At 45.9% G+C, this 21,866-nt stretch overlaps 1 protein-coding gene across 2 annotated transcripts in view; it reads right to left on the reverse strand.

Moving 5' to 3' along the window:
* LOC135805702 (dynein axonemal heavy chain 2-like) overlaps positions 1 to 21,866 on the reverse strand; it is a 78,054-nt gene that overhangs the window by 45,099 nt on the left and 11,089 nt on the right. The window contains exons 13-46 of one of the 2 annotated variants that reach the window (XM_065319788.1): positions 21,530 to 21,659; positions 20,650 to 20,832; positions 20,344 to 20,481; positions 19,327 to 19,959; positions 18,619 to 18,698; positions 18,234 to 18,380; positions 17,384 to 17,540; positions 17,048 to 17,182; positions 16,160 to 16,270; positions 15,307 to 15,489; positions 14,785 to 14,913; positions 14,363 to 14,478; positions 13,649 to 13,744; positions 11,967 to 12,167; positions 11,144 to 11,300; positions 10,524 to 10,613; positions 9,979 to 10,095; positions 9,599 to 9,730; positions 9,159 to 9,326; positions 8,768 to 8,921; positions 8,320 to 8,426; positions 7,283 to 7,365; positions 6,626 to 6,719; positions 6,373 to 6,459; positions 6,094 to 6,174; positions 5,532 to 5,589; positions 5,134 to 5,294; positions 4,402 to 4,551; positions 4,037 to 4,162; positions 2,623 to 2,733; positions 2,003 to 2,092; positions 1,448 to 1,546; positions 948 to 1,051; positions 378 to 567 (exon numbers count right to left, since the gene is read on the reverse strand). In XM_065319788.1, the coding sequence (XP_065175860.1) occupies positions 378 to 567; positions 948 to 1,051; positions 1,448 to 1,546; positions 2,003 to 2,092; positions 2,623 to 2,733; positions 4,037 to 4,162; positions 4,402 to 4,551; positions 5,134 to 5,294; positions 5,532 to 5,589; positions 6,094 to 6,174; positions 6,373 to 6,459; positions 6,626 to 6,719; positions 7,283 to 7,365; positions 8,320 to 8,426; positions 8,768 to 8,921; positions 9,159 to 9,326; positions 9,599 to 9,730; positions 9,979 to 10,095; positions 10,524 to 10,613; positions 11,144 to 11,300; positions 11,967 to 12,167; positions 13,649 to 13,744; positions 14,363 to 14,478; positions 14,785 to 14,913; positions 15,307 to 15,489; positions 16,160 to 16,270; positions 17,048 to 17,182; positions 17,384 to 17,540; positions 18,234 to 18,380; positions 18,619 to 18,698; positions 19,327 to 19,959; positions 20,344 to 20,481; positions 20,650 to 20,832; positions 21,530 to 21,659 (4,798 nt within the window). The remainder of the gene's footprint in view (positions 1 to 377; positions 568 to 947; positions 1,052 to 1,447; positions 1,547 to 2,002; positions 2,093 to 2,622; positions 2,734 to 4,036; positions 4,163 to 4,401; positions 4,552 to 5,133; positions 5,295 to 5,531; positions 5,590 to 6,093; positions 6,175 to 6,372; positions 6,460 to 6,625; positions 6,720 to 7,282; positions 7,366 to 8,319; positions 8,427 to 8,767; positions 8,922 to 9,158; positions 9,327 to 9,598; positions 9,731 to 9,978; positions 10,096 to 10,523; positions 10,614 to 11,143; positions 11,301 to 11,966; positions 12,168 to 13,648; positions 13,745 to 14,362; positions 14,479 to 14,784; positions 14,914 to 15,306; positions 15,490 to 16,159; positions 16,271 to 17,047; positions 17,183 to 17,383; positions 17,541 to 18,233; positions 18,381 to 18,618; positions 18,699 to 19,326; positions 19,960 to 20,343; positions 20,482 to 20,649; positions 20,833 to 21,529; positions 21,660 to 21,866) is intronic. The other variant, XM_065319789.1, reaches the window with a different exon arrangement.

Raw genomic sequence — 21,866 nt, forward strand, 5'->3', positions numbered from 1 at the left:
CCCCTAAGACATTGAATCATTGTGACTACACAGAGGAACATAGACACCATTCGCCGAGCAGGAGTTGAGTCAGTTGTATCTGATATCTACACTGGACCTATGCGTGGGTGGGGTATCTCCACTAGATCTATGTGTGAGTACGGTGACAAGATTACCATCCCCAGCAAATAGTCTCGTAGTTACCTTGGAATCTTGTTCAGATCAACGTAACTTACCCTAACAGTAGAGTGGAGTGATTGGGGGGGGGGGGGGCTATCCTATAACATAATACCTACTCTAGATGTCAACTAAAACGTAGGCGTACTAAAATATAATGGGTCCTGTTCACCACTACTGTGCAATTTGTTCTCGCCTATGCTTCATAGACTATCTTTTACCTGTGAGAGACCACTAAACATTCTTCCCATGGATTTGAAGTCCAGGCCTTCAGAGCAGTTGACAACAATCACGTAAAAGCCAAGAGCCTTGCCGAGATCCTTCGTTGTCTCAGTCTTGCCGGTACCTGCCGGACCTTTCGGACTTCCGCCACGATGGAGATGCAGGGCGGTTGTTAGTGTCATGTAGCACCTGCCACGTGTCAGCATTGCCAGGACAAGCAAGTAAAGTAGAGACCAGTGAATGCAATTCATCTGAATGCTCCCTGCTGGTGCAATCAAGTTTTGAATTCGGCAGCAAACTAATCTGTGGCTCTCAAGTGTTTTAACACCTTCTAGCAGTGTATAGCTTGTAAGATACCACACAATTACAATTAGTACATTCCATTACCCTCCGCTCTACACATATGTACGCCCCTCCCACACCTCCAATTCAAATACGTGCTTCACCAACTGCATGAATTGACACATTGTATGCCTAACAAGCTAAGTACCACCATGCATGTAAACCGTTCAAGCAGAAATGCACACATGCGTGCAGCTATCAGTGCAAGTCACACGGTATCATCCTACCTATCAGTCAACGGTGTGATGACCAGACGACCTGAGTTACCCAGGTACTCATAGCCATACTGGAACTCAGTGTTGGTCTGTCTTGCCACACAGTCATCAATATCCTAAAGAAAAACCATTGCAGAACAAACACATAGTCAATCCAGGTATATTGCAAGTTTTGCGTAGCTAAAGTATGTTAACGCGGTGACGTAATGTTTTCACTGTATGCTGATGTCTATCACGCGCGTGTTCGCGCCAGCTCACGGATGCGCCGTTGTGCGCATGCGCAAACTCTCCCAGCAGCTCGCTTTGCATACGTACACCCTTCAGCAGCCTTCGTGCCTGGCTCTCTTTGTTAGTTGCATTGGCTCGCATGACTCTTGCTCCGTGTTTTCAGTTTTCAAACTCCTCAAAAATGCATGAGCTGGGATAAGGAGCTGCTACACATACACACATGCACGCGGGCAGGCAGGCAGATAGGTACGCCAGCTCGTAAAAGCAAACACATGCTAACTCACATCATCCCAGTAGAGACGCAGCTGTGACAACCAGTCAAACCCTAGCTCATCCCGGATGTTTGATTTGATCAGCTTCTCCAAAACATCACGGGCATGAACCTGGTAGAGGTAAGATTGACAGCAGCAACACATCACAGTTGACATTTCTTACTGAGTTTTGTCTCATCAAGAAGGAATAGGGGCGTTAGACCTGGGTGGCCACGTTCACCCTACTCTTCGTTTGGCATGATCCGTCTGATTCGTGCAAAACGAGTGCAACAATAGTAACCCTGTAATTTGATGTTTTCTGGATGAGTTCTGCACTTTACAAGTACTTAAAAAACATGCTGGCATTCCGTTCCTAAATCGAATTTCCCAAAATGTTCTGTGTGCCCCTCTCTCCCTCCCATTCTAAAATCCATCAGCCGGCTCACTTCAAAGCTCCTCCTGCCACTGCAAGGCATTCATCACAATCATAAAACGTCTTGCACTAGTCAAGTTAAGAACTCAAGGTTCTGCACTGTTCCAATGATAGCAAAGGAAACAAATAACACTAGATGCATGGGGACATCATACCTCAATTGTGACCAATGCGACGATCTTCGATCGTTCCAGTTTGGTGAGGTTTGTGCGAATTGCACCGGAGAACTTCTCCAGCATGGCAATCTACAACAGGGAAGCAAAGGTACATGTATAGTAGAACGCAAGTTACAAGAGACAGACAAAACACTCTCAACCACTACAAGTAGGGCTTTCATTGGTGTCTGAGTGGTGAAAAGAGAAACCAATGAAACATGTCGCGCTGTCTGATGATCGCTTGTGCACGCAACTCGAGTAACAGTAACACAGTTCCACTTGCCCTTCTCTCCATGTGTAACACAAGAACCTAAATATCACTGAACCCAAAGCACAATATCTATGCTTGAAATGCATTCAACATGAAGGTTGACGGGCACTCTTCAAGAGCTTGCCTGATGAATTCAGTCAACAATGTTTGCCCCAAGCTTAGCTAGTACACTAGGGTCAAGAGGTCATGTCGACGGAACAGAACGCATTTGTATGTGTTCACCTACCCATCCCAGCAGAGTATTTGCATGTGTTCATCTACCCATCCCAGCAGTGTAATTGCTCAATGATGCAGTTCTAGGTAGGTAATCCTGCCAATATGATATGGGATCGAAAAAAGCATCACACACCTGCGCCTTTTTCATCAGCTTCAGAGACTTCTTATCTCCTTTCTCTCTTGTGGATGCCAGGGCCTTTGTCACGTCAGCTGTCCACTGAATTTGACTGGAGGTAATAAGCGTCTGGTGATTCGCAAAAGCAAACAATGAACAAAATAGTTCAATCACTCTTAGGCAACATGATGCTAACTCCTTAGCTCTTGCTGTAGTCAAGGGTATGTTGGAAGGGTATGTTGGCTAAGGGTATGTTGACTAAGGGTATGTTGGCTAAGGGTATGTTGGCTAAGGGTATGTTGACTAAGGGTATGTTGGTCAAGGGTATGTTGGCTAAGGGTATGTTGGCTAAGGGTATGTTGGCTAAGGGTATGTTGGTCAAGGGTACGTTGGTCAAGGGTACGTTGGCTAAGGGTATGTTGGCTAAGGGTATGTTGGTCAAGGGAATGTTGGCTAAGGATATGTTGGCTAAGGGTATGTTGGCTAAGGGTATGTTGGTCAAGGGTATGTTGGCTAAGGGTATGTTGGCTAAGGGTATGTTGGCTAAGGGTATGTTGGTCAAGGGTATGTTGGCCAAGGATATGTTGGCTAAGGGTATGTTGGCTAAGGATATGTTGGCAAAGGATATGTTGGCAAAGGATATGTTGGCAAAGGATATGTTGGCAAAGGATATGTTGGCAAAGGATACGTTGGCAAAGGATATGTTGGCAAAGGATATGTTGGCAAAGGATATGTTGGCTAAGGATATGTTGGCTAAGGGTATGTTGGCTAAGGATATGTTGGCAAAGGATATGTTGGCAAAGGATATGTTGGCAAAGGATATGTTGGCAAAGGATATGTTGGCAAAGGATATGTTGGCAAAGGATTATGTTGGCTAAGGATATGTTGGCTAAGGGTATATTGACTAAGGGTACGTTGGCTAAGGGTATGTTGACTAAGGGTATGTTGACTAAGGGTATGTTGGCTAAGGGTACGTTGGCTAAGGGTATGTTGACTAAGGGCATGTTGGTCAAGGGTATGTTGGTCAAGGGTATGTTGGCTAAGGGTATATTGACTAAGGATATGTTGGCAAAGGATATGTTGGCAAAGGATATGTTGGCTAAGGGTATGTTGGTCAAGGGTATGTTGGTCAAGGGTATGTTGGTCAAGGGTATGTTGGCTAAGGGTATATTGACTAAGGATACGTTGGCTAAGGGTATGTTGGCTAAGGGCGTGGGAATGGCCAGATGAGATAATGGCCATGTTCAGCCGTGCATGGTGCAGAAAGCATGTTCCAGTGCAATAGATTCCTTTCACCCGGTGTCACAACTACACACACATCAAGCACACTCTAGAACGTTGCGATAGTAGAACAATTTGCTATCATACTTGTAGTTCCAATGCATGCGCATACAGCCCTGCTCAATGCTGATACAATAACAACTACATTTACCTGCCCAGGCCACTCCTTTGTCCACTTGTCTCTCTTTTTCAACATCTTGCGCAGCGCAGCGTACGTATCACGCAGCACATCCTTGAGTGTAGAGCGCATTGTTTTCTCCACATCACCGAGCCACAACTAGTGTGCAGGAAAAAAAACGGGTAAAGTACACCATCTTCAGCACCTATCCACCTTTCTGCCGGACTGCACTGGTCCATATATGGCTGTGTGTGGACCAACCAGGGCGGATTAGCACAAGTACCATGTTACATCTAGTCATTAACGTTATTCGTCAGGAGTGTGATGATGGCACAATTGGCATAGTTGGCAAATATAGGTACTCAACTCGAATACAATAAAACAGCCACACCTCTCACCTCTACGGCGCCCTCCAGCATCAACATCGAGTTGAACGGTACCATTTCACCCTCTGATGAATGCATCGCACTAGCCTCTGTCTTCTGGCGGACGGCACGCAACGTTAGAGACTTGATGTTGTCGAAGCACTTTTTCAAGTGAGGTTGGACCTTGGCGCAGAGAACACACACACCATTGGCACAGACCAGCATTGACAACACACAAACTTAGTTGACATCGTAACAAACACACACATACACACACACACACACACAAACATCATGAAGTGCCTTGGCACTCTTCATCCTTGCCCAGCACAACTAGGTAGTCCAGACACAGTGCTGGCCAATAATACAAGTAACCAAACATACCCGGCATGTCTACACATACACACAGGCAGCACATACACACATACACACATACACACATACACACATACACACATACACACACACACACACACACACACACACACATACACACATACACACATACACACATACACACATACACACATACGGTGCAGTGTGCTGCTGTGACTGAGCTCAGTAGCAAGAGTGTACTGGTGCTCACACAAAGCGGCCAACATTGAGATATTTCTTTCGACTCGCGGTATCACGCTTGAGCAACCATCAGACAAGCACAAAAAAGCAGAGCCAAATCAAAACACTTTGCTCATTTGTGCATCGCATGTACATAAGTGACGCATGCAAAAGCTTCCATACATACAAGCCACACGTTCACACACTCACAGCTTCGGGGTTCTTGCTCTGTCCTAGAATCTCCAGTAGGTCGTCGTTCGACAGGAAGTAGAAGCGCGGGAAAACCTGTCGCTTAGTCTCCAGGTACATGTCCAGAGATTTCTGGATCTCCTCCAGTTGAACATTCATCTTGTTCAGCTGGTCGAGCAAGCCTGCGCACCAGTCACATCGTCAGCCGGTAGAATGACAACAAAATTATTATGAAGGTTCACTGAGTGCTGTAGATCTGGATACCGAGCCACCGGCTAACACATGATTGTAAAAACAATGCGCATAAGGCTCCAGGACATGCGTGCTTCTCAACTGTGCAAGAGAGATCGACAGGGCTGATAGATTCAGCATTGCCAACTAAAGGATGCGGTGAACAGAGTACATTTAGAGGGACAAACCTGGATGGTGCGTGGCTTGCAGCGCATTCGGGTTGTTGTTCATACGACACATTATCTCCTACAAGAGTGGAAGAGCACATAGCACACCATGACACAGTAAGAAACACAGTTTTAACAAGCCTACGGTTGCTTAAGCTGGACAGGGGAAACAGCTGCAAAATGAGACCTTTTTTTTACACTATGGCAGTCCATACTGGTACAAAAGAACAGACTGTATAGTCGTCTACATGTACTTGTGTATATAATTATTACTGAGTATTATGTTTGATGCGGTGCATATATAATAATATGACCCGTGTCCTCATTCACACCTTCAGGTATGCACCTGTGCCCTTGTCGTATCCGTGATAATTGTTGCCTGTACCCGGCCTGTTCATATGCCGACTTTGTTCCATGCGTTCTTCAACTTCATCTCTATACTGCTGTTGTGATTGTGAATGCTACGTCAAACCACATCAGTGAACACAACAGTGTGAAGACAACACAGACCTCGTAGTTAAATCATTATGTTGTGCTTGTGATCTATAAACCAAATTAAAGAAATAGTGATGCCAGCACATACCTTCCAGTTCTCATTGACACTATCAAACACCTTGGTCTCATCTGGAAGCTGCTTTCTAATGTCCTCGCCAACAAAGATATTCTACAGAAACAGATAGAGTGGATGCAGAGAATATTAAACCATTGCAAGAGCGCAGCTATACCGGTAAATCAAGCTTGGCAGTCGAGACAAACTGCAAAAGCCAATCAGTTGTCCACGCACCAAATGTCTGCAAAGAGTGCAGGTCTACAACCTAAGCATAAAGTAAATTTTCTGCTGCTGCACACATGTTCTTCTTACCTCCAAGTACATCCACTGTCGTTGCACAGTCAGCGTGATCTCAGTCACTTCAAGAATCAGTGACAGTGTTCTTTCCCACTTGTCAACCTGTATAAAGAGCACATGGACAGCAAGAAACCATGTCCAGTCCATCAGAGCACTCGAATAACTCTCCAGTTCTCTGCCTCCCTTCCACTCTTTCTTTTCTCTTCTTCCAATGTACAAGTCAGAACAGACACTGATGGAATATTCTGGCACTTGAGTCGACTCGTACCTGAGACTCAAATGCCTTGACAAATCGGGACGCCTTCATGGTGGAGAGCTTCACCTGGTTGTCGTCCAACTGTTGGAATACTTCATCCGTCCCCCTGCTCAGCAACAACCATAGAATTGAAAAGCAATGAAAGTCAGCCAAAACAGTTGAACACAGTAAGTCAGCTACCAACTCTTTTAACTCCTAGAAAAGCTAAGTTCCTTGTAGAAAGCATGCAAGGAAAATGTACCGTAAATGGCATAGCAAGAGACTTCCCATCAAATACGGCGCAGCAAGAACCATTACATATCATGTATACACATGCTGAGTTCTCACAAGAGAGGAGAGTTATGAGGACATCGGCATGCAACATCCTAGTCAAGCCTTGATAAAGACACCAGTGTGAACAGGGGTCAGCAGCAGACACTCAGTACACCATGACTCTTTCTTTCATACAGACGCACAAGACTGTGGTGCTTGTTGCATATTCATTTAGCGCAGAGCGCATTGCACACATGACAAAAAAACAGAGGCAAAGTCTTTTCTCAGTAAGTTTTGCCGAGGTCCGTATCTGAAATATTCATCAGACAAACATACATGTACATGTAACATACATGTACATGTAAGTGAACAAGAGGTGTACAATGTAGTAAAGTTTAATAAGTAAACCTTTCTTACTTGAGGCGGTGGTGTCCCTTAGTTTTGTACGGACCAACGTCAAGGTTCAATGTTTCCCAGATGGCAGCAATTTCCTTCAGAGCCTAAATCAGCCAACACACAAAACAACCTCATTTTCATTGATACAGTGTCATTGATACAGTGTCATTGATACAGTGTCATTGATACAGTGTCATTGATACAGTGTCATTGATACAGTCACGGTCATTGATACAGTGTCATTGATACAGTGTCATTGATACAGTGTCATTGATACAGTGTCATTGATACAGTGTCATTGATACAGTGTCATTGATACAGTGTCATTGATACAGTGTCATTGATACAGTGTCATTGATACAGTGTCATTGATACAGTGTCATTGATACAGTGTCATTGATACAGTGTCATTGATACAGTGTCATTGATACAGTGTCATTGATACAGTGTCATTGATACAGTGTCATTGATACAGTGTCATTGATACAGTGTCATTGATACAGTGTCATTGATACAGTGTCATTGATACAGTGTTGATACAGTGTCATTGCCCACAATTCACATGTGTTGAAATTCACAATAACGGTCCAGCCCATGATCGGGACATTTGGTGCTCCAGAGCTGAAAACAGCTATGGGGATGATATATACACGCAATGATGATGATGAAATACATTATGGAGGGATACATTTCACTCTAAAAACCCTTCTTACGTTTTGACAGGAAATGCCTGTGTCCTGATCGTAGGAAGATGTTTGTTTTGGTAATGTGTGTGTGTGTGTGTGTGTGTGTGTGTGTGTGTGTGTGTGTGTGTGTGTGTGTGTGTGTGTGCGTGTGTGTGTGCGTGTGTGTGTGTGTGTGTGTGTACGTGAGTGCATGTGTGCGTGTGTGTGTGTGTGTGTGTGTGTGTGTGTGTGTGTGTGTGTGTGTGTGTGTGTGTGTGCGTGTGTGTTTTACCACCGTACATTGCTAGTAAAGGAGTGCAGGTCCAAAAGCTGGGGCATGAGGCACTGTACTTAAACCGCCACCATGCTTAGCACACACACACACATACTTACGTCCTCAATTGACAGTTCTTTGCTTGCCGCACCAGAGATGTCCATGATGTTATCGGAGAACTGGTCAAGTCCAAGATCAATGATCTTCTCCAAAGTAAAGTCAGGTGCTGCACAGACAACAAGGTCACAATTCACGTTTGCATTATTATTATTATCATCAGCCTTTTCGCGTTGACATCGCCAAGCAAGCTTGGCTAGTCTTCGCTTAGGCCAAATGAAATGAAGAATGAGGAACTTTTGCATTCACCGTCGGAAATGCCAGGAGTCCTAAAAAAGCAAGGACACGGATATCATGTCCACAACTAGCAGTTCCACAGTGAAAATTGATATTTTGTGACCAAGTGCCATGGAGAATATTCCACTCATGCCAGCTGCCTGCAATGGCTGGTCAGTATAGCATAGCATTATGATTCATGAACCCATGCGGAATATTGTGATTTTCACGTACAAGTCTCATCAAATGGCTTCCTGACTTCCTCCTTGAGTTGATCCCAGTGACGCTGCCGCATGGCTGAGTTCTTCAGCGCCTGGATGAGAGGCATGGTACGCTTGAACTGCTCAATTTCCTTCTTCATAGACTCAGAGATCTCCCAGTCTTTATCCTGTTTATAACACCGAAACAGAAGCAAAAAAGCAACAGCAACAGCAGCACCAGCACCAGCAGCAGCAGCAGCAATGAAATGAGATAAGAAGCTGGAAATAAGGTCGAAAACAGATTCCTCTGGAAAACAGGGGGATCAGGTCGAAATTCTCCATTGTGATACACTGAACAAAATAACAATCCCAATACAACAGTCTATAGCACAGACCTTAGTTCTGAACAGCGCAAACCTACATACCTTGCTCTTCACTTCACGGCCGAGTTTGGTCGCCTTTTTCAGCATCTGCTGGGCTTGCAGCTCCATGCTATCCGTTTCCAGGTCTGCAAAGCCACCAACTTTCCACTTAGCCCAAGAATTCTCCCAGTCAGCATACAATGCCCATAGACTCTCCAGAAGATCAAGATCCTGGAAAGCAAAGAGCGAAGAGAAGGTGAGGAAGAGTGAAGAAATAAACAAAGGAACAAATGTCTACATTGCAGAGGTGCAATGTCCTCCACAACTTGTCATTCTGTTTCCAGCCTTCCGCATTCTCACAGGAAATACAACGTGGATGCATTGTATTGTTCTGGCGGGAAAAATGTCCCTGAACTCAAAAGACAAAAAATGTGTGCATCGATGTGAAAGGAGAAGCCATTACACAACAGACTGAGGATACTGCACAGTTGAGAGGACTTTACCTTCTCAAGACCAGACATTTCCTTGGAGGGGGGTTGATCGATTTTGAAGAGTCCAAGACCTCGCCGCACATCGGATTCATCCTTGTTCAGCCTTCGAAGTGTCTCCCGCATATTGGCAATGAAACCCAAGGCCTGCATTGACACCATGAGGCCAAGGTGCATGGAAACAATGTGTACAGATACAGACCGATATTAAAAGACTCTAAAAAGCAAAAAAACAATAGCTGGCAAGAGGTGTGGACATGAACAAGTAGACAGCGTTGGAAGACAGCACAAACAAGTACTAGCCACAAAGTGAGGCATATGAGACACAATGTCACACGGACTAATGGCTACGCCGAGACGGCAAGGTCACAGCACTAACGTTATTTTAAACTCACGTCTTGCGTTGACACGGCGTTCGAGTACGGGCCTTTGTGCTGGAAGTCATCGCATGCTTGCATCACGTTGCGTTTGAGCTCCTCTGCCGATTGGAGAAGGCCAGCGCGGAATGATTCCTAGAGCGATGGGCAGAAAGCCACACAGCAAGTTCAGCACAGTCAGCACAATGTCTTGTATACTTTATCTGATATGACGTGCACAACAAACCAGTCAGACACTGTCATGTGACATATGCCAATATAAAATTGATTCTTACTGAGCGGAAATCTTCAGCTCGAACGTTGCAAAGCCACGGCACGATTAGACTACTTCCTGACCGTAAAGAGGCAGGAAATGGTTTCACAATGCATATGATGTTCTAAAATACATTTAGGTCAGCTCAGTCATGTATGCACTGGTTGACATCAGTTTGCCGCGCAGGGCCGTGTTTCAGCCCATTCAGGTACCCCGTGAGGAGGGGGGGGGGAGGTTCAGCCCATGCAGGTACCCCGTAGGTCGGGGGGGGGAGGTGTTTCAGCCCATTCAGGTACCCCGTAGCACCTACCTTCGTCTGCTTCAGCATGGCATCACTATCGTCCAGACACTGCAGATAGTTCTTCCAGCATCTGTCCAAGCTGTCTATCTTGATACGCACCTAAGTGAGGCGAAGTTCAAAAACAGAAAAGCTGTTCGAAACAACCATTTATTGACGATAAAGAAAAGCATACACACAAACTGAGCAGAGAACAGAGACTACGTGCAAACACGGCATGGTGATGCAGGCTGGTGCATTCGACTTTTACAGGTAATAATAATATTCGCAGGATCCGCGTCAGCATCTCTTGAATGTTCAGAAACACACAAACTAGCCTTTGCATCCTATTAGAGGTACACATCCTTGATGTATTTGTGAGCATGAACCACAAGTAGATTCTGCATAGTGCATACAATACCTGACAAGTGATTGAACAAATGAACAAACTGTTAGACAAGGCAGTGTGAGTGTGTGTGTGTGTGTGTGTGCGTGCGTGTGCACACGCGCATGTGTGTGTGTGTGGGGGGGGGGGGAATTAGAGACATGAAATCCTGGGTGGTGACATGGGCACTATGCAAGGATGCATGTAAGCATGTAAGGATTTAGACACTTTCAAAGGAACAGTACAACAGAACGGACAACAACCGTACGTCAGGGGTGATTTCGAACTCGTGATTCTCCAGGACACGGAATCGGTCGAGCAGCGGCTCAAACTCTTCCTCTTTCTCTGCCGTTGATGCTCTGAGCACCTCCAGGTGATCCATGCTGTTTGTGAGCTCATCCAGGTTCTTTGGCACTTGTGTCATGCTGTGGGGATACATCACAAAACAGCACTTGTGTGATGCTGTGGGGAAACATCACAAAACAGGGCATGCAGGTAACTTTCACCAATATGCTGCTACTCGGCGTTGTCAGTATTGTGCAACCTCTAGATTACAGACACACAAGGGCAAGGCAGATATCCCCCTGTCCCTGTCCTGAATAGGGAAGTGTACTGATAACACTACAAAGTGCATTGCAGCTTGGTTGGGAACATTTGGGATTGAACACGTGTCCTCAATATGGAGGTGTCCTTTGTTGACAAGTATCCTTAGCTGAGAGGTGTCCTTAGTTGCCAGGTGTCCGTAGTTGAGAGGTGTCTTTTGGTGAGAGGTGTCCTTTGTTGATAGGTGCCCTTTGTAGAGAGGTATCGACTAAAGGGGGTTCTACTGTGTTTCCGTTGCCCTATTTACAATAATGACCTTTCCAGGTCATGCAGTTTGGCGGCAAACCCACCTTTACCTACACTTCTCACTACTGGGTCTCCTCTGCAACTCGCTAGTCCGATATTTGTGATAACAAAATGGGAGTGGTTACCCCACGGGACCATAGTCCAAGCACTCAGCTCGGTGCGGGTAGTTCAAGCACAGAATACTAGTACTGGCATGAGCATGCATGTAGGCAGTGTTCTGGCAAGCACAGGCGCTAACGTACCGCTCCGTGTTTTCGGCCATGTAGCTGTGCAGTCCGTTCAAGGTTTCCATAGCCATTGAGTTCAGAAGGCTGATGAACCTCTCCACCCAACCGACAACGTGATCGTTGATTGCCTGGCATAGTGGATTCAGATCCAGCACCACCGACTGAATGTTGGTCACGGTCTCCTTTCGGGAAAGCGCCAGCGATACCTCGTTGTACCTGTACAGTAGAGAGAAGAAAGATACCAGAGCTTATCAGCGGAGCATAACCTACTACAATGGGACAAACGTGTCAGTCAAGATAGAAGGATACCAGAGCTTATCAGAGAGAAGAAGGATACCAGAGCTTATCAGAGAGAAGAAGGATACCAGAGCTTATCAGAGAGAAGAAGGATACCAGAGCTTATCAGAGAGAAGAAGGATACCAGAGCTTATCAGAGAGAAGAAGGAAACCAGAGCTTATCAGAGAGAAGAAGGATACCAGAGCTTATCAGAGAGAAGAAGGATACCAGAGCTTATCAGAGAGAAGAAGGATACCAGAGCTTATCAGAGAGAAGAAGGATACCAGAGCTTATCAGAGAGAAGAAGGATACCAGAGCTTATCAGAGAGAAGAAGGATACCAGAGCTTATCAGAGAGAAGAAGGATACCAGAGCTTATCAGAGAGAAGAAGGAAACCAGAGCTTATCAGAGAGAAGAAGGATACCAGAGCTTATCAGAGAGAAGAAGGATACCAGAGCTTATCAGAGAGAAGAAGGATACCAGAGCTTATCAGAGAGAAGAAGGATACCAGAGATTATCAGAGAGAAGAAGGATACCAGAGCTTATCAGAGAGAAGAAGGATACCAGAGCTTATCAGAGAGAAGAAGGATACCAGAGCTTATCAGAGAGAAGAAGGATACCAGAGCTTATCAGAGAGAAGAAGGATATCAGAGCTTATCAGCGGAGCATTACCTACCACCATGGGACAAACGTGTCAGTCAAGATCCAAAAAAACTCGTGAGGTGTTTAGAATTCTACTACGGGGTATGATGTCATCTTGAAAACACTCCCGTGTATGTTCTCGCTCTACACAATGAGGTTCTACACTGGGATTTGGGGGTGTTGTGTAACACTGGGATCATGTGTTGTGTAACACTAAGATCATGTAGATATTGGGCAAAATTCCTTATCAAGGAAGCCTATGGTGATGGTAGTGGTGAAACGAATATTCGAATATTCGAACATTCGTTCGATTGATCACATTCGAATATTCTTTAAGTCGCATTCGAGTATTCGTGACGTCACTTCGAATGCAGTGCATGTACATACGCGCACGCCAAACACAGTACAGTGCAGTGCGTACAGCCTGCCTGTGACTTTGTACTGCATGTTTGCACATGTATGTGCATGCTGGACTGCCAATGTAGCAAACAACATGTATAAACTTCGAAGTAGCCTTATGTGGCAGTGCATTTTATGTGGCACTACCGTTTGTCATACCTAATAACAATGACAACATCCATCAAATGACTGAGAGGAGGTCATGTGATGTCATCTGTGTTAACAAAAGAATATTCGTTCGTTCGTTCGTTAAGCCAAAGAATATTCGACTACTAGGTTTTGACATTCGTTTCATCACTAGGTGATGGCAAAGTATTCAAGCTGTCTGTGAATGCAGAAACGCACTGCAGAATGCTGATGGGTGACATACGGTACTTACCGACTGATGTCCGCCTCGAATGCAGAGATAGGTTGATTGAGTGCCTTGTACCGCCTAATGAAGGAGTCCTTTTGAATGCGATACATGTCCCGATGCCTGAATGCCGCACACAAAAAATGCATTCATACTTCAGAGGGAGGGGAGGGGGGGGGGGGGTGTAACCCGCTCTGTATTCCCCTATAACATTCACGTAACCTATGGAATGAGGCTGATGTATAATACAGCTTGCGATACAAGGACCTAGCACTGCCCATGCGGTAGGGGTACACATGGCTTCGCTGTGCATACAGCACCTCCTGTGCTCTGTAAAGATTTTTTTACAGCCAGGGTGACCTCATCATGCAACCACTCCAACTGGCCTGCTCTGTGAGTTTACGTGCTCAGGACTCACCACATACATAAAGATCTTCGACAAGGGTCCAGTGCTGCTACATGCATGCTTGTGTCAAAATTCCGAGCTAGGTGCACTCAAATGCATCTATGGTCTTTCTCACACTTCCCAGTCAACTGCCAGGAACTAGAGTGTCCTATTACAAGGTAAGACAACGGTATTCCATGCTTGACAGCCAGGCATGTCCCTCCTTCAGTGGAGGATGGTTGGCATGCACTGGGCATGCATGATAAACGGTGCTCCTCTTTTTCCTATGCTGCACTGAGTGCTGTGATTACATGACAGTATATATATATATATACGGGGTGGGGGTGGTTGCTTACTCATCCCACTCAGTTACGTATGCCCGTATTTCGTCACCACTGCGTATTACACCAGCACTGATGGCCTGCTTGAACTTGTCCATCTCGCTGTCAGCTTCAAGAATGCTTGCAATGGGCTGCAGGTGACAAGCCGCACATAGAGCACAGGTGAGCTAGCATCTCCGAGCAGTAGCACAGAACAAACCAGTTAAACCACACACTGAATTGCCTATAGCACTACATGCAAGCCTGGTACAGTACATTTAGAAATTGCAATACTAAGTTGTGCATGCAAAGTGCAATAATCAGGCAACAAAAGGAGAACCATTTCAGCCAGGACAATGACCAGAATAGGACAGTGTCAGTGTAGCAACATAGGGACATCAGCAACTAGCACAAGTCACTAGGCTCATGTGCCATGGCATGCTTGGAGGACAGCTCACTTTCTTTGTCGACTGTATTTTGAGAAGCGACTGCGGCAAACGCTGCACTACTGACATGCAGGTGGGTAGACACGATGCGAGTTTGGAGAAGGTTTCATGCAAACCCTTCAAGCTTGGCATGTATCCAACCTGCAGAAGAATAGAAAAATAGTATACACACCATGTCCCACCATGTCTAATCATCATTCAGTACACACATAACAGTATAAACTAGAACTGAATGACCTACCTAGCCACCCAACTGTACTATCCTTGATATTTCCCAACTAGACTCGAGGATCACTGAGGATTCGCTTTACAAATTCGATTGCAAAATCATGTGTAGTCAAAACATTGCTAAAATAATATTGATCTGAACGAGAAGTCCCACAGATAGTACCCAAAATACAGTGCAGATGGCAATGTGCAAGAACAGGAAATCAGTGTTGACGTGTACACTTGCGGAAATGAGGTGACAAGCACATGGAATTGGGTAAACTCTCCTCCCCCAAAGCCAGAACATCTTATCAGCATTGTACTTACCGTGGGACCGTCTCCTGTTTCCTCCAGGGTCGCATAAACACGAATCAGAGGACGTGGTGGGGTCTTCTTGTCACCTTGTATGGTGTGACTGAGCTCTTGAAGAGACCATTTCACATTCAAACGGCATGCTTCTTCTAAGACGGAGTCCATCTTCTCCAAGTATGCCATCCAGTGCTTTTTGATCTACACAAAGTAACCACATTTAAAGTGAGTTCAGAAACCCTGCAATAGAATTACCGTATTTCCCCGTTAGTTAGTACGTACTAACTTTCGAACTTAGCAGCCACATGAGTACTAACTTTCGGGGGTGGTACTATCTTTCGGGGAGTACTTTTTTATCGGGGTAAATGACACGCAGTGGGAAGCCTGCGCAACTCTAGTGTCCGTGCATATGATGTATGTACTGTACGGTGTCTGTACATGTAGGACGGGTACGAACTTACTATCTTTCGGGGGGAACTGTCTTTCGGGGTGATAACCTCGGTAGTGGAAAGTGTACTTCGAAGTATTTTTTATAGGGGGGTACTAAGTCATTGGGGAGAACTTATTTACGGGGAAATACGGTACTAGTTTCAGTAGTTCATGGAGAACAAAGATAAGTGCACCTAAGATAGGTGCCAAACCAGGAAAGATTCCCAAGGGAGATGCACAGCAGAAAGGTCTTAAATTGTGCATCATATACCTGTAAACTGAACATGTAGCGTTGGAAAAAAAAGTATATCGATCCTACTATTCCCACATGTGCATCCTGCAAAGACCTGTGCTTGGATTGAGCAGGCAACACATGTCTATTGGTTGCTGCAACAAAGCTGAAGCTCAACATGCACTCTCAAGCATCTTCGTGGCAACCTACCTCTGAGCTATCACCGACAAACTGGCACACTAGATACGTTCTTTCGAGGATGCCAACAATTTCCGAATGGAGCCGATGAATTTTCTGCTGGGTTTGGGTCCTGTGTCGTTGCTGCAGGCGAAGTTGTCAAAACACAAATGTGCACATTGTATATCCAACGAAAGGATTTCACCAACACCCACTCTCCGTATGATGGAGCAGAACTCGTTGAAACAGCAAAGCGACACTATCCTTGGCTGACAATGTGATTCGTTTGCAGTGACTATTGCACACAGGTTGAAATGGTTACACGGGCCAGTGACCTTTTTGAAGAGGGAGATGCATGTTCTGCCTGGTCTCACTGCACTTGAATGTTCACTGATGCATTAGAAAATAATGCACATAATCACCTCAAGCATCAATTGTGAAACGGGACTGCATCTTATAGGGAATAAGGGGTAAACGATGTGGTGCAGCCTCCTCGGGCCAATACCATTCGACTCAGTATCCAGAAGACCATGGAAGACTACAGGCTCTAAAAGTTTCATCTTTGTCCGTGCTTCTCGTCCACAAGCACAAAGAGTCGCTTACAGTGAAAGTTCTCGCCAAACCAAACGGCCCAATTTGTAGAATTCCCTCTTCCCATTTCGGCGGAGGAGCGCAATTTTAATTGGGAATATAGGATGAATGTGACTTCACACCTTCCTTAAAGCACCACCATTCAACTCAGCACCCAGAAGACAAGTACTAAAATCTTGAATTGGGCCGAACTTCCCCTCAACGAGTGCCACGAGTACTCGTAACAGGCTCAGCAGACAGCTGACAAATAAAACATTCATCTGTGGCATTCAAGCACGTGCTGCTCTCATAGTCAAAACTGTTACACGGGTAAACAGCAATAGGACCTACCTGATCCTCTTTGAACTCGTCCTCTTCATAGACATGATGTGGATCCACTTTGAACAGTAGCAACTCACTGATCTTCTGGCATGACTCGTAGAGAGCTTTCTCCGCCAGCTTGTAGGCATCCACAAGGGCTTGTGTCTGCACAGTGCCAAAGGGGATTGAGTCAACCAACATCAGTCCAATAGCAAGAACGCCAGTATCCACCATATTTCCATCCGGATGAGTTTCATGTGAAACATAGAGCAGCATGCACTGCCTCTGAGACGTTTGCAGAAATCTAACAATTACATTTCGTGAGCAGATTCCATACTAAGCTCACGAGCCACCAGTCCAACTTACTGCCTTAGTCTGCGAGCGGCATTCTGTGATGAAGGTATCGCCCTGGCCTTTCTTTGACCACGTCAACTTGGTGAAGCCCGGATGGATCTTGCGGTTGAGGTTACGAATGCGCTCGCCAAAGAGCATGCGCTCCTCCTTGCTAAGCACTCGCAGAATCCTAGGATACGCAAGCAAAGAGGCACAGGATAGTAATCAACATGCATTCCTTGTATTTGGCATAATGGTGTGGAATAACAATGACTGTAGAGCTTGTGGCAATAGAGACATGTCCACATTACATATACTCATTATACTAAACGCAGGGTTCTAGCCAAAGGAGGGTGGGGGGGGGGGGGGCAGCGCCCCCTACTCTGATTGAGCGCCCTTCTGTGAAAACCTCCCCCCCCCCCCTCCCACTCATTTGTCGATTGTTGTGCTTTTCAGGCAATTCAACGAAAATGCAGTCGATAGTTACTAACAGAGGGTTCATAAAGGCACGCTTGTCTGGGGTGAAGTTGAAGTCGGGTATGCCAATTATTTGGCATACCGGCAGACGCTTTGCATTTAGGCAGGCGTGGCTGCACTCTCAAGGGAGTATGATGGAGAACGGGAAAGTGCTTTGTCACAGGTTTTCGTGTACGATTCTCATGCTCGGGCAACCCTAGGTGTATGCGCAGCTTTATACGCACGGCACTGTTCTCCAGCAGAAGCCCGAAGAGATGAAGTTATAGGTTTCGTGCCAACAGTCAAAACTGACATTGTGCAGGATCAATATTTAACTCTTATGAAGGGTACAGAGCTCAAATATACAGACAGCAGCTAAGTAATGGGTGGTTTAAAGCTCATCATCAACAGCTTCTCAGAAACCTACCGATTGTAGTCTCGGACGACCAGTAGGACATTTTCTCGCAACTTGCGCAAGTCCTCGCGCTGGGAATACAGTTCCTGGATGTAGTGCGGACAGTCAAACTTCATCCGGGCCCAGTAATCTATCTCGGAGAACAGCTTCAGCAATTTCCTACAAGAGGACAGAGCACAGATATTTGCTGCGTCCAAGCGCAACTGAGATCGTGACAAAGCAGGCGATACAATGCACACACATGCAGGTGATACAATGCGCACAAATGCAAGCGATACAATGCACACAAATGTAAGCGATACAATGCACACACATGCAGGTGATACAATGCACATGTGTATCATGTCAAGTACATGCATTCACCATCCCTACAAGACATAGCTCTGCTAAACTGTACCCGTTGAAATTCATGTCGATCAGACTGCGGTCTTGTGGTGACTTCCGCAGTAAGGGCACGTCCAGCTGATTTGTCAGAGCCTGTATTACCAGCACAACAAAGCAGAGAGGAGAACAAACTCAATTTAAAGTGTGTGATAGTAGATAAGAGCGGCGGCGGCACGGGTAAACTCAACTCAATTTTACCATATGCCTCTGGTCACCTGGAAGTAGTCTGTACATTACGCACAATGTGCCGCTTTAGTGGCTAGATCAGCCGTCCGCATACCATCCAGACAAGCATCATAATTATAGCAGATCATAATCCTGCAATTGGTTCTGGTTGCATCACTGTGTTTGTATGTGTGCACGTCAGGCTGCATTCGCCCCGCTTCCAGGGTGTCAAGGGCCGCGCAAGTCCGGGGCACCATATATGCGCTTTGATTTCATCTACCACAACTAGTTTGTTGAATTTAAACGCATATTTGGTCGGAAAACCAAAAAGGGTTGATACAATCCAATTGCCAACACAAAACATACGGAATAAATACAAAAAGGAGCATGTGTTTATAAATTTCAGCTGGCAATTACTGACCATGCTCAAAGTACAAACTTGAAGCTACCAATAAGCCAATAGTTTGATATTGCCACCTGGCAGTGGAACACAACACAAAAAAGGCGCCTTGCCGAGTAGACATGGAGGTGACAGAACCCAACTCCAGGACTTAACCTTCTTGCGAGCGGTGGTGACTACGATAGTCCTGTACTCCTTCTCAGTCCTCACATTCCGTGGCTCGCTCTCTTTCGTAGGCTTGGGCTGTCTGTCTTTGCCTGTGGCTGACCGCAGGAAGGCTCCCCTATCCTTCTCTGCCAAACCATAGTACATTGACAATGCTCCTGGAGGAAGATCTGGGAGAACAGTTTTCTTTTTCACTTTCTTGTGCTTCCCTGAGACAGGTGATTTGGTATCGTAGGGACGCCGCCGTGGTTTTGGCGTATGCAGTGGCAAGCGGCGAAACAGCTTACGAGGGCGCCGCTTCAAGACCCGTATTTTTATTCTTCCGAAACGCACAACCTTCTTTCTTCTCTTCCGCAATCTAGCTTGATACTCCGTCTGGTAAATTTCAAACCTCCGATCAAGTTCATCCCGATAGCTTCGATTATTCTCAAGAACAGTATCCAATGCCTCATTGAACCAGGGACGACGCTGCTTGATGTACCCCCAGAAATGTCTATTCGTCATCCGTGATAGGTCTGGCGTAGCAACCCTCATCTCATGCCTCCGGCGGCTCGGTTGTATCTGAGTAGGACGGCTTTGTCGCTTGCTCTCGCCCCAGCTTGCAACACCAAGAAGTCCCATGTCCTGCATGGTAAGACAGTAGCAACTAGGTAAGTGTACAACATGGCTTCTCCTTTACTAGTATTCTGGACTATACACAATACACGAAGACCTGACCGAAAATGAACCCCAGTGTTCAGCTTGGCAAACATGGGACATTGCAAGTGTGTGTGTCTGCTTGTGCCTGAGGGAGGAGGGGGAGGGAGGAGGGAGGGGGGAGGGGGAGGGAGGGAGGGGGAGGAGGGGGAGGGAGGGGGAGGAGGGGGAGGGGGATTACACCTGGTCAATATAACCATCAGTCATAAACCTTGGCATGAAATACAGGAACGCTGCAAGAAGTGTACCCACTTTACATTTATAGCTCTGGACAAATAGAAAAAACAGTGCCCCGGTCCCATCAGTACCAACCTTGTCTATGCTGGAAATCCATTTTCCGTACATCTTGGTCACAAACTCATCCAGCACCTGTGCAAGTTGATCGTATTCAGCCTCCACCATGGAAGCAATGCTCAGCTCTTCCTTGATGAATGTGGCATTCCTCAGAATCTGACAGCCACACAGAACACCAAACATGTTTGGGGACGCAGGAAGCCGGGCCACGCATATGAGACAACTCCTAATCATTCCGCCAGCCTACGGCCAGATAGAGATACATTCCCTGCACGAGTAACACGCTTCAGGCTTGCTAAAGTACACATTGACAAGTTACATTACCTCAACAGGCCGGTCGATCCTCTCCTTCAGTGAGCGTGCCCAGCGAGCACGTCCAGCATAGTAAGGCATTGTGGGCGGTATTGCCGGTGACTTGTTCACAAACTGTTCCTTGACGGCCGCAACCTCCGTTTGCAGCAGCTCATACACACGCATGGTCGTCTTGTCCAACGTGCGACGAATTGACTACATGATACGCAAAGCAAGAGCACAGGGGTTGAAGGTCATACAATACTCAAATATACTTGTTAGTCATATTTGATGCTATTGGTTTTCGAGCTAAGATACCAATTTTCACCTTTAAAGTTTGAATCATCCTTGCTGTTGTCTAGCGATGTGCAGTCTCCTGAGTAGTGGCATTTCAGCAATGTAGCAGCGACTGGGTACAAGCATCCGAGGCTTGCAGGATAGCCGATCGTCCAGAAAACAGCATTTCAGAATATGCTTGCGGTGATTGCCACAGCAGGAATATTACGAAAGTGCATGGCTTTATCACTTGTAATACACTGGAGCAGAACACTCGGGGACAAAAGAAACTCAACCACGTTTGTGTTCTGGAAGAGGGAGACTGTGCCGGTCTGCTGCAGTGGGCAGTGTACTTTCTGCAGCATGACACTTTGTTCGTGCTGCATTTTCTGGTCAGAAACCGAGCAGTGAAAAGCGTAGGCCGATGCTGCACTCAACCATTGACACATCCACAGTCACATTGATAAATGTGTGTTCACACAAGCACGTACACAATCTATGCACATTGAGTCATTGACACACGCGCATACACATATGTACACACGTATACGCAACGACATATACACATGGGCAGGCACCGACATGCACACACGCGTACACAGTAACGGTGCAGTGCAGTACTGCATCTAGCACTTACTTCCCGGGTTGAAAAGTGGAAGAACACTTCCAAGAGATCTACGCCTTCCGCCACAGTACTGGTCAACTGGAATGCTGATGTCATCAAGTTCTGCACCATCACCTCTAGGTCTTTTACACCCAGTCGAAACCTAATATTTCCACAAGCAGTCAGAATGGGCATACACTCGTATGATAATTGACTACACAATGCATAGCAAAACGCCAGCAGCATTTTCACACAGCACCTTCAGTATGTTTCAGTTCAAACCATATCTATCTGAATCAGGACACTGGTTTATGAGGCAGGCATACTACAGGTACATGCGCATAAGATTCACATTGGCTTCAACAACTTA

Source organism: Sycon ciliatum, chromosome 1, assembly GCF_964019385.1.
Source record: "Sycon ciliatum chromosome 1, ocSycCili1.1, whole genome shotgun sequence".
NCBI classification, from domain to species: domain Eukaryota; kingdom Metazoa; phylum Porifera; class Calcarea; order Leucosolenida; family Sycettidae; genus Sycon; species Sycon ciliatum.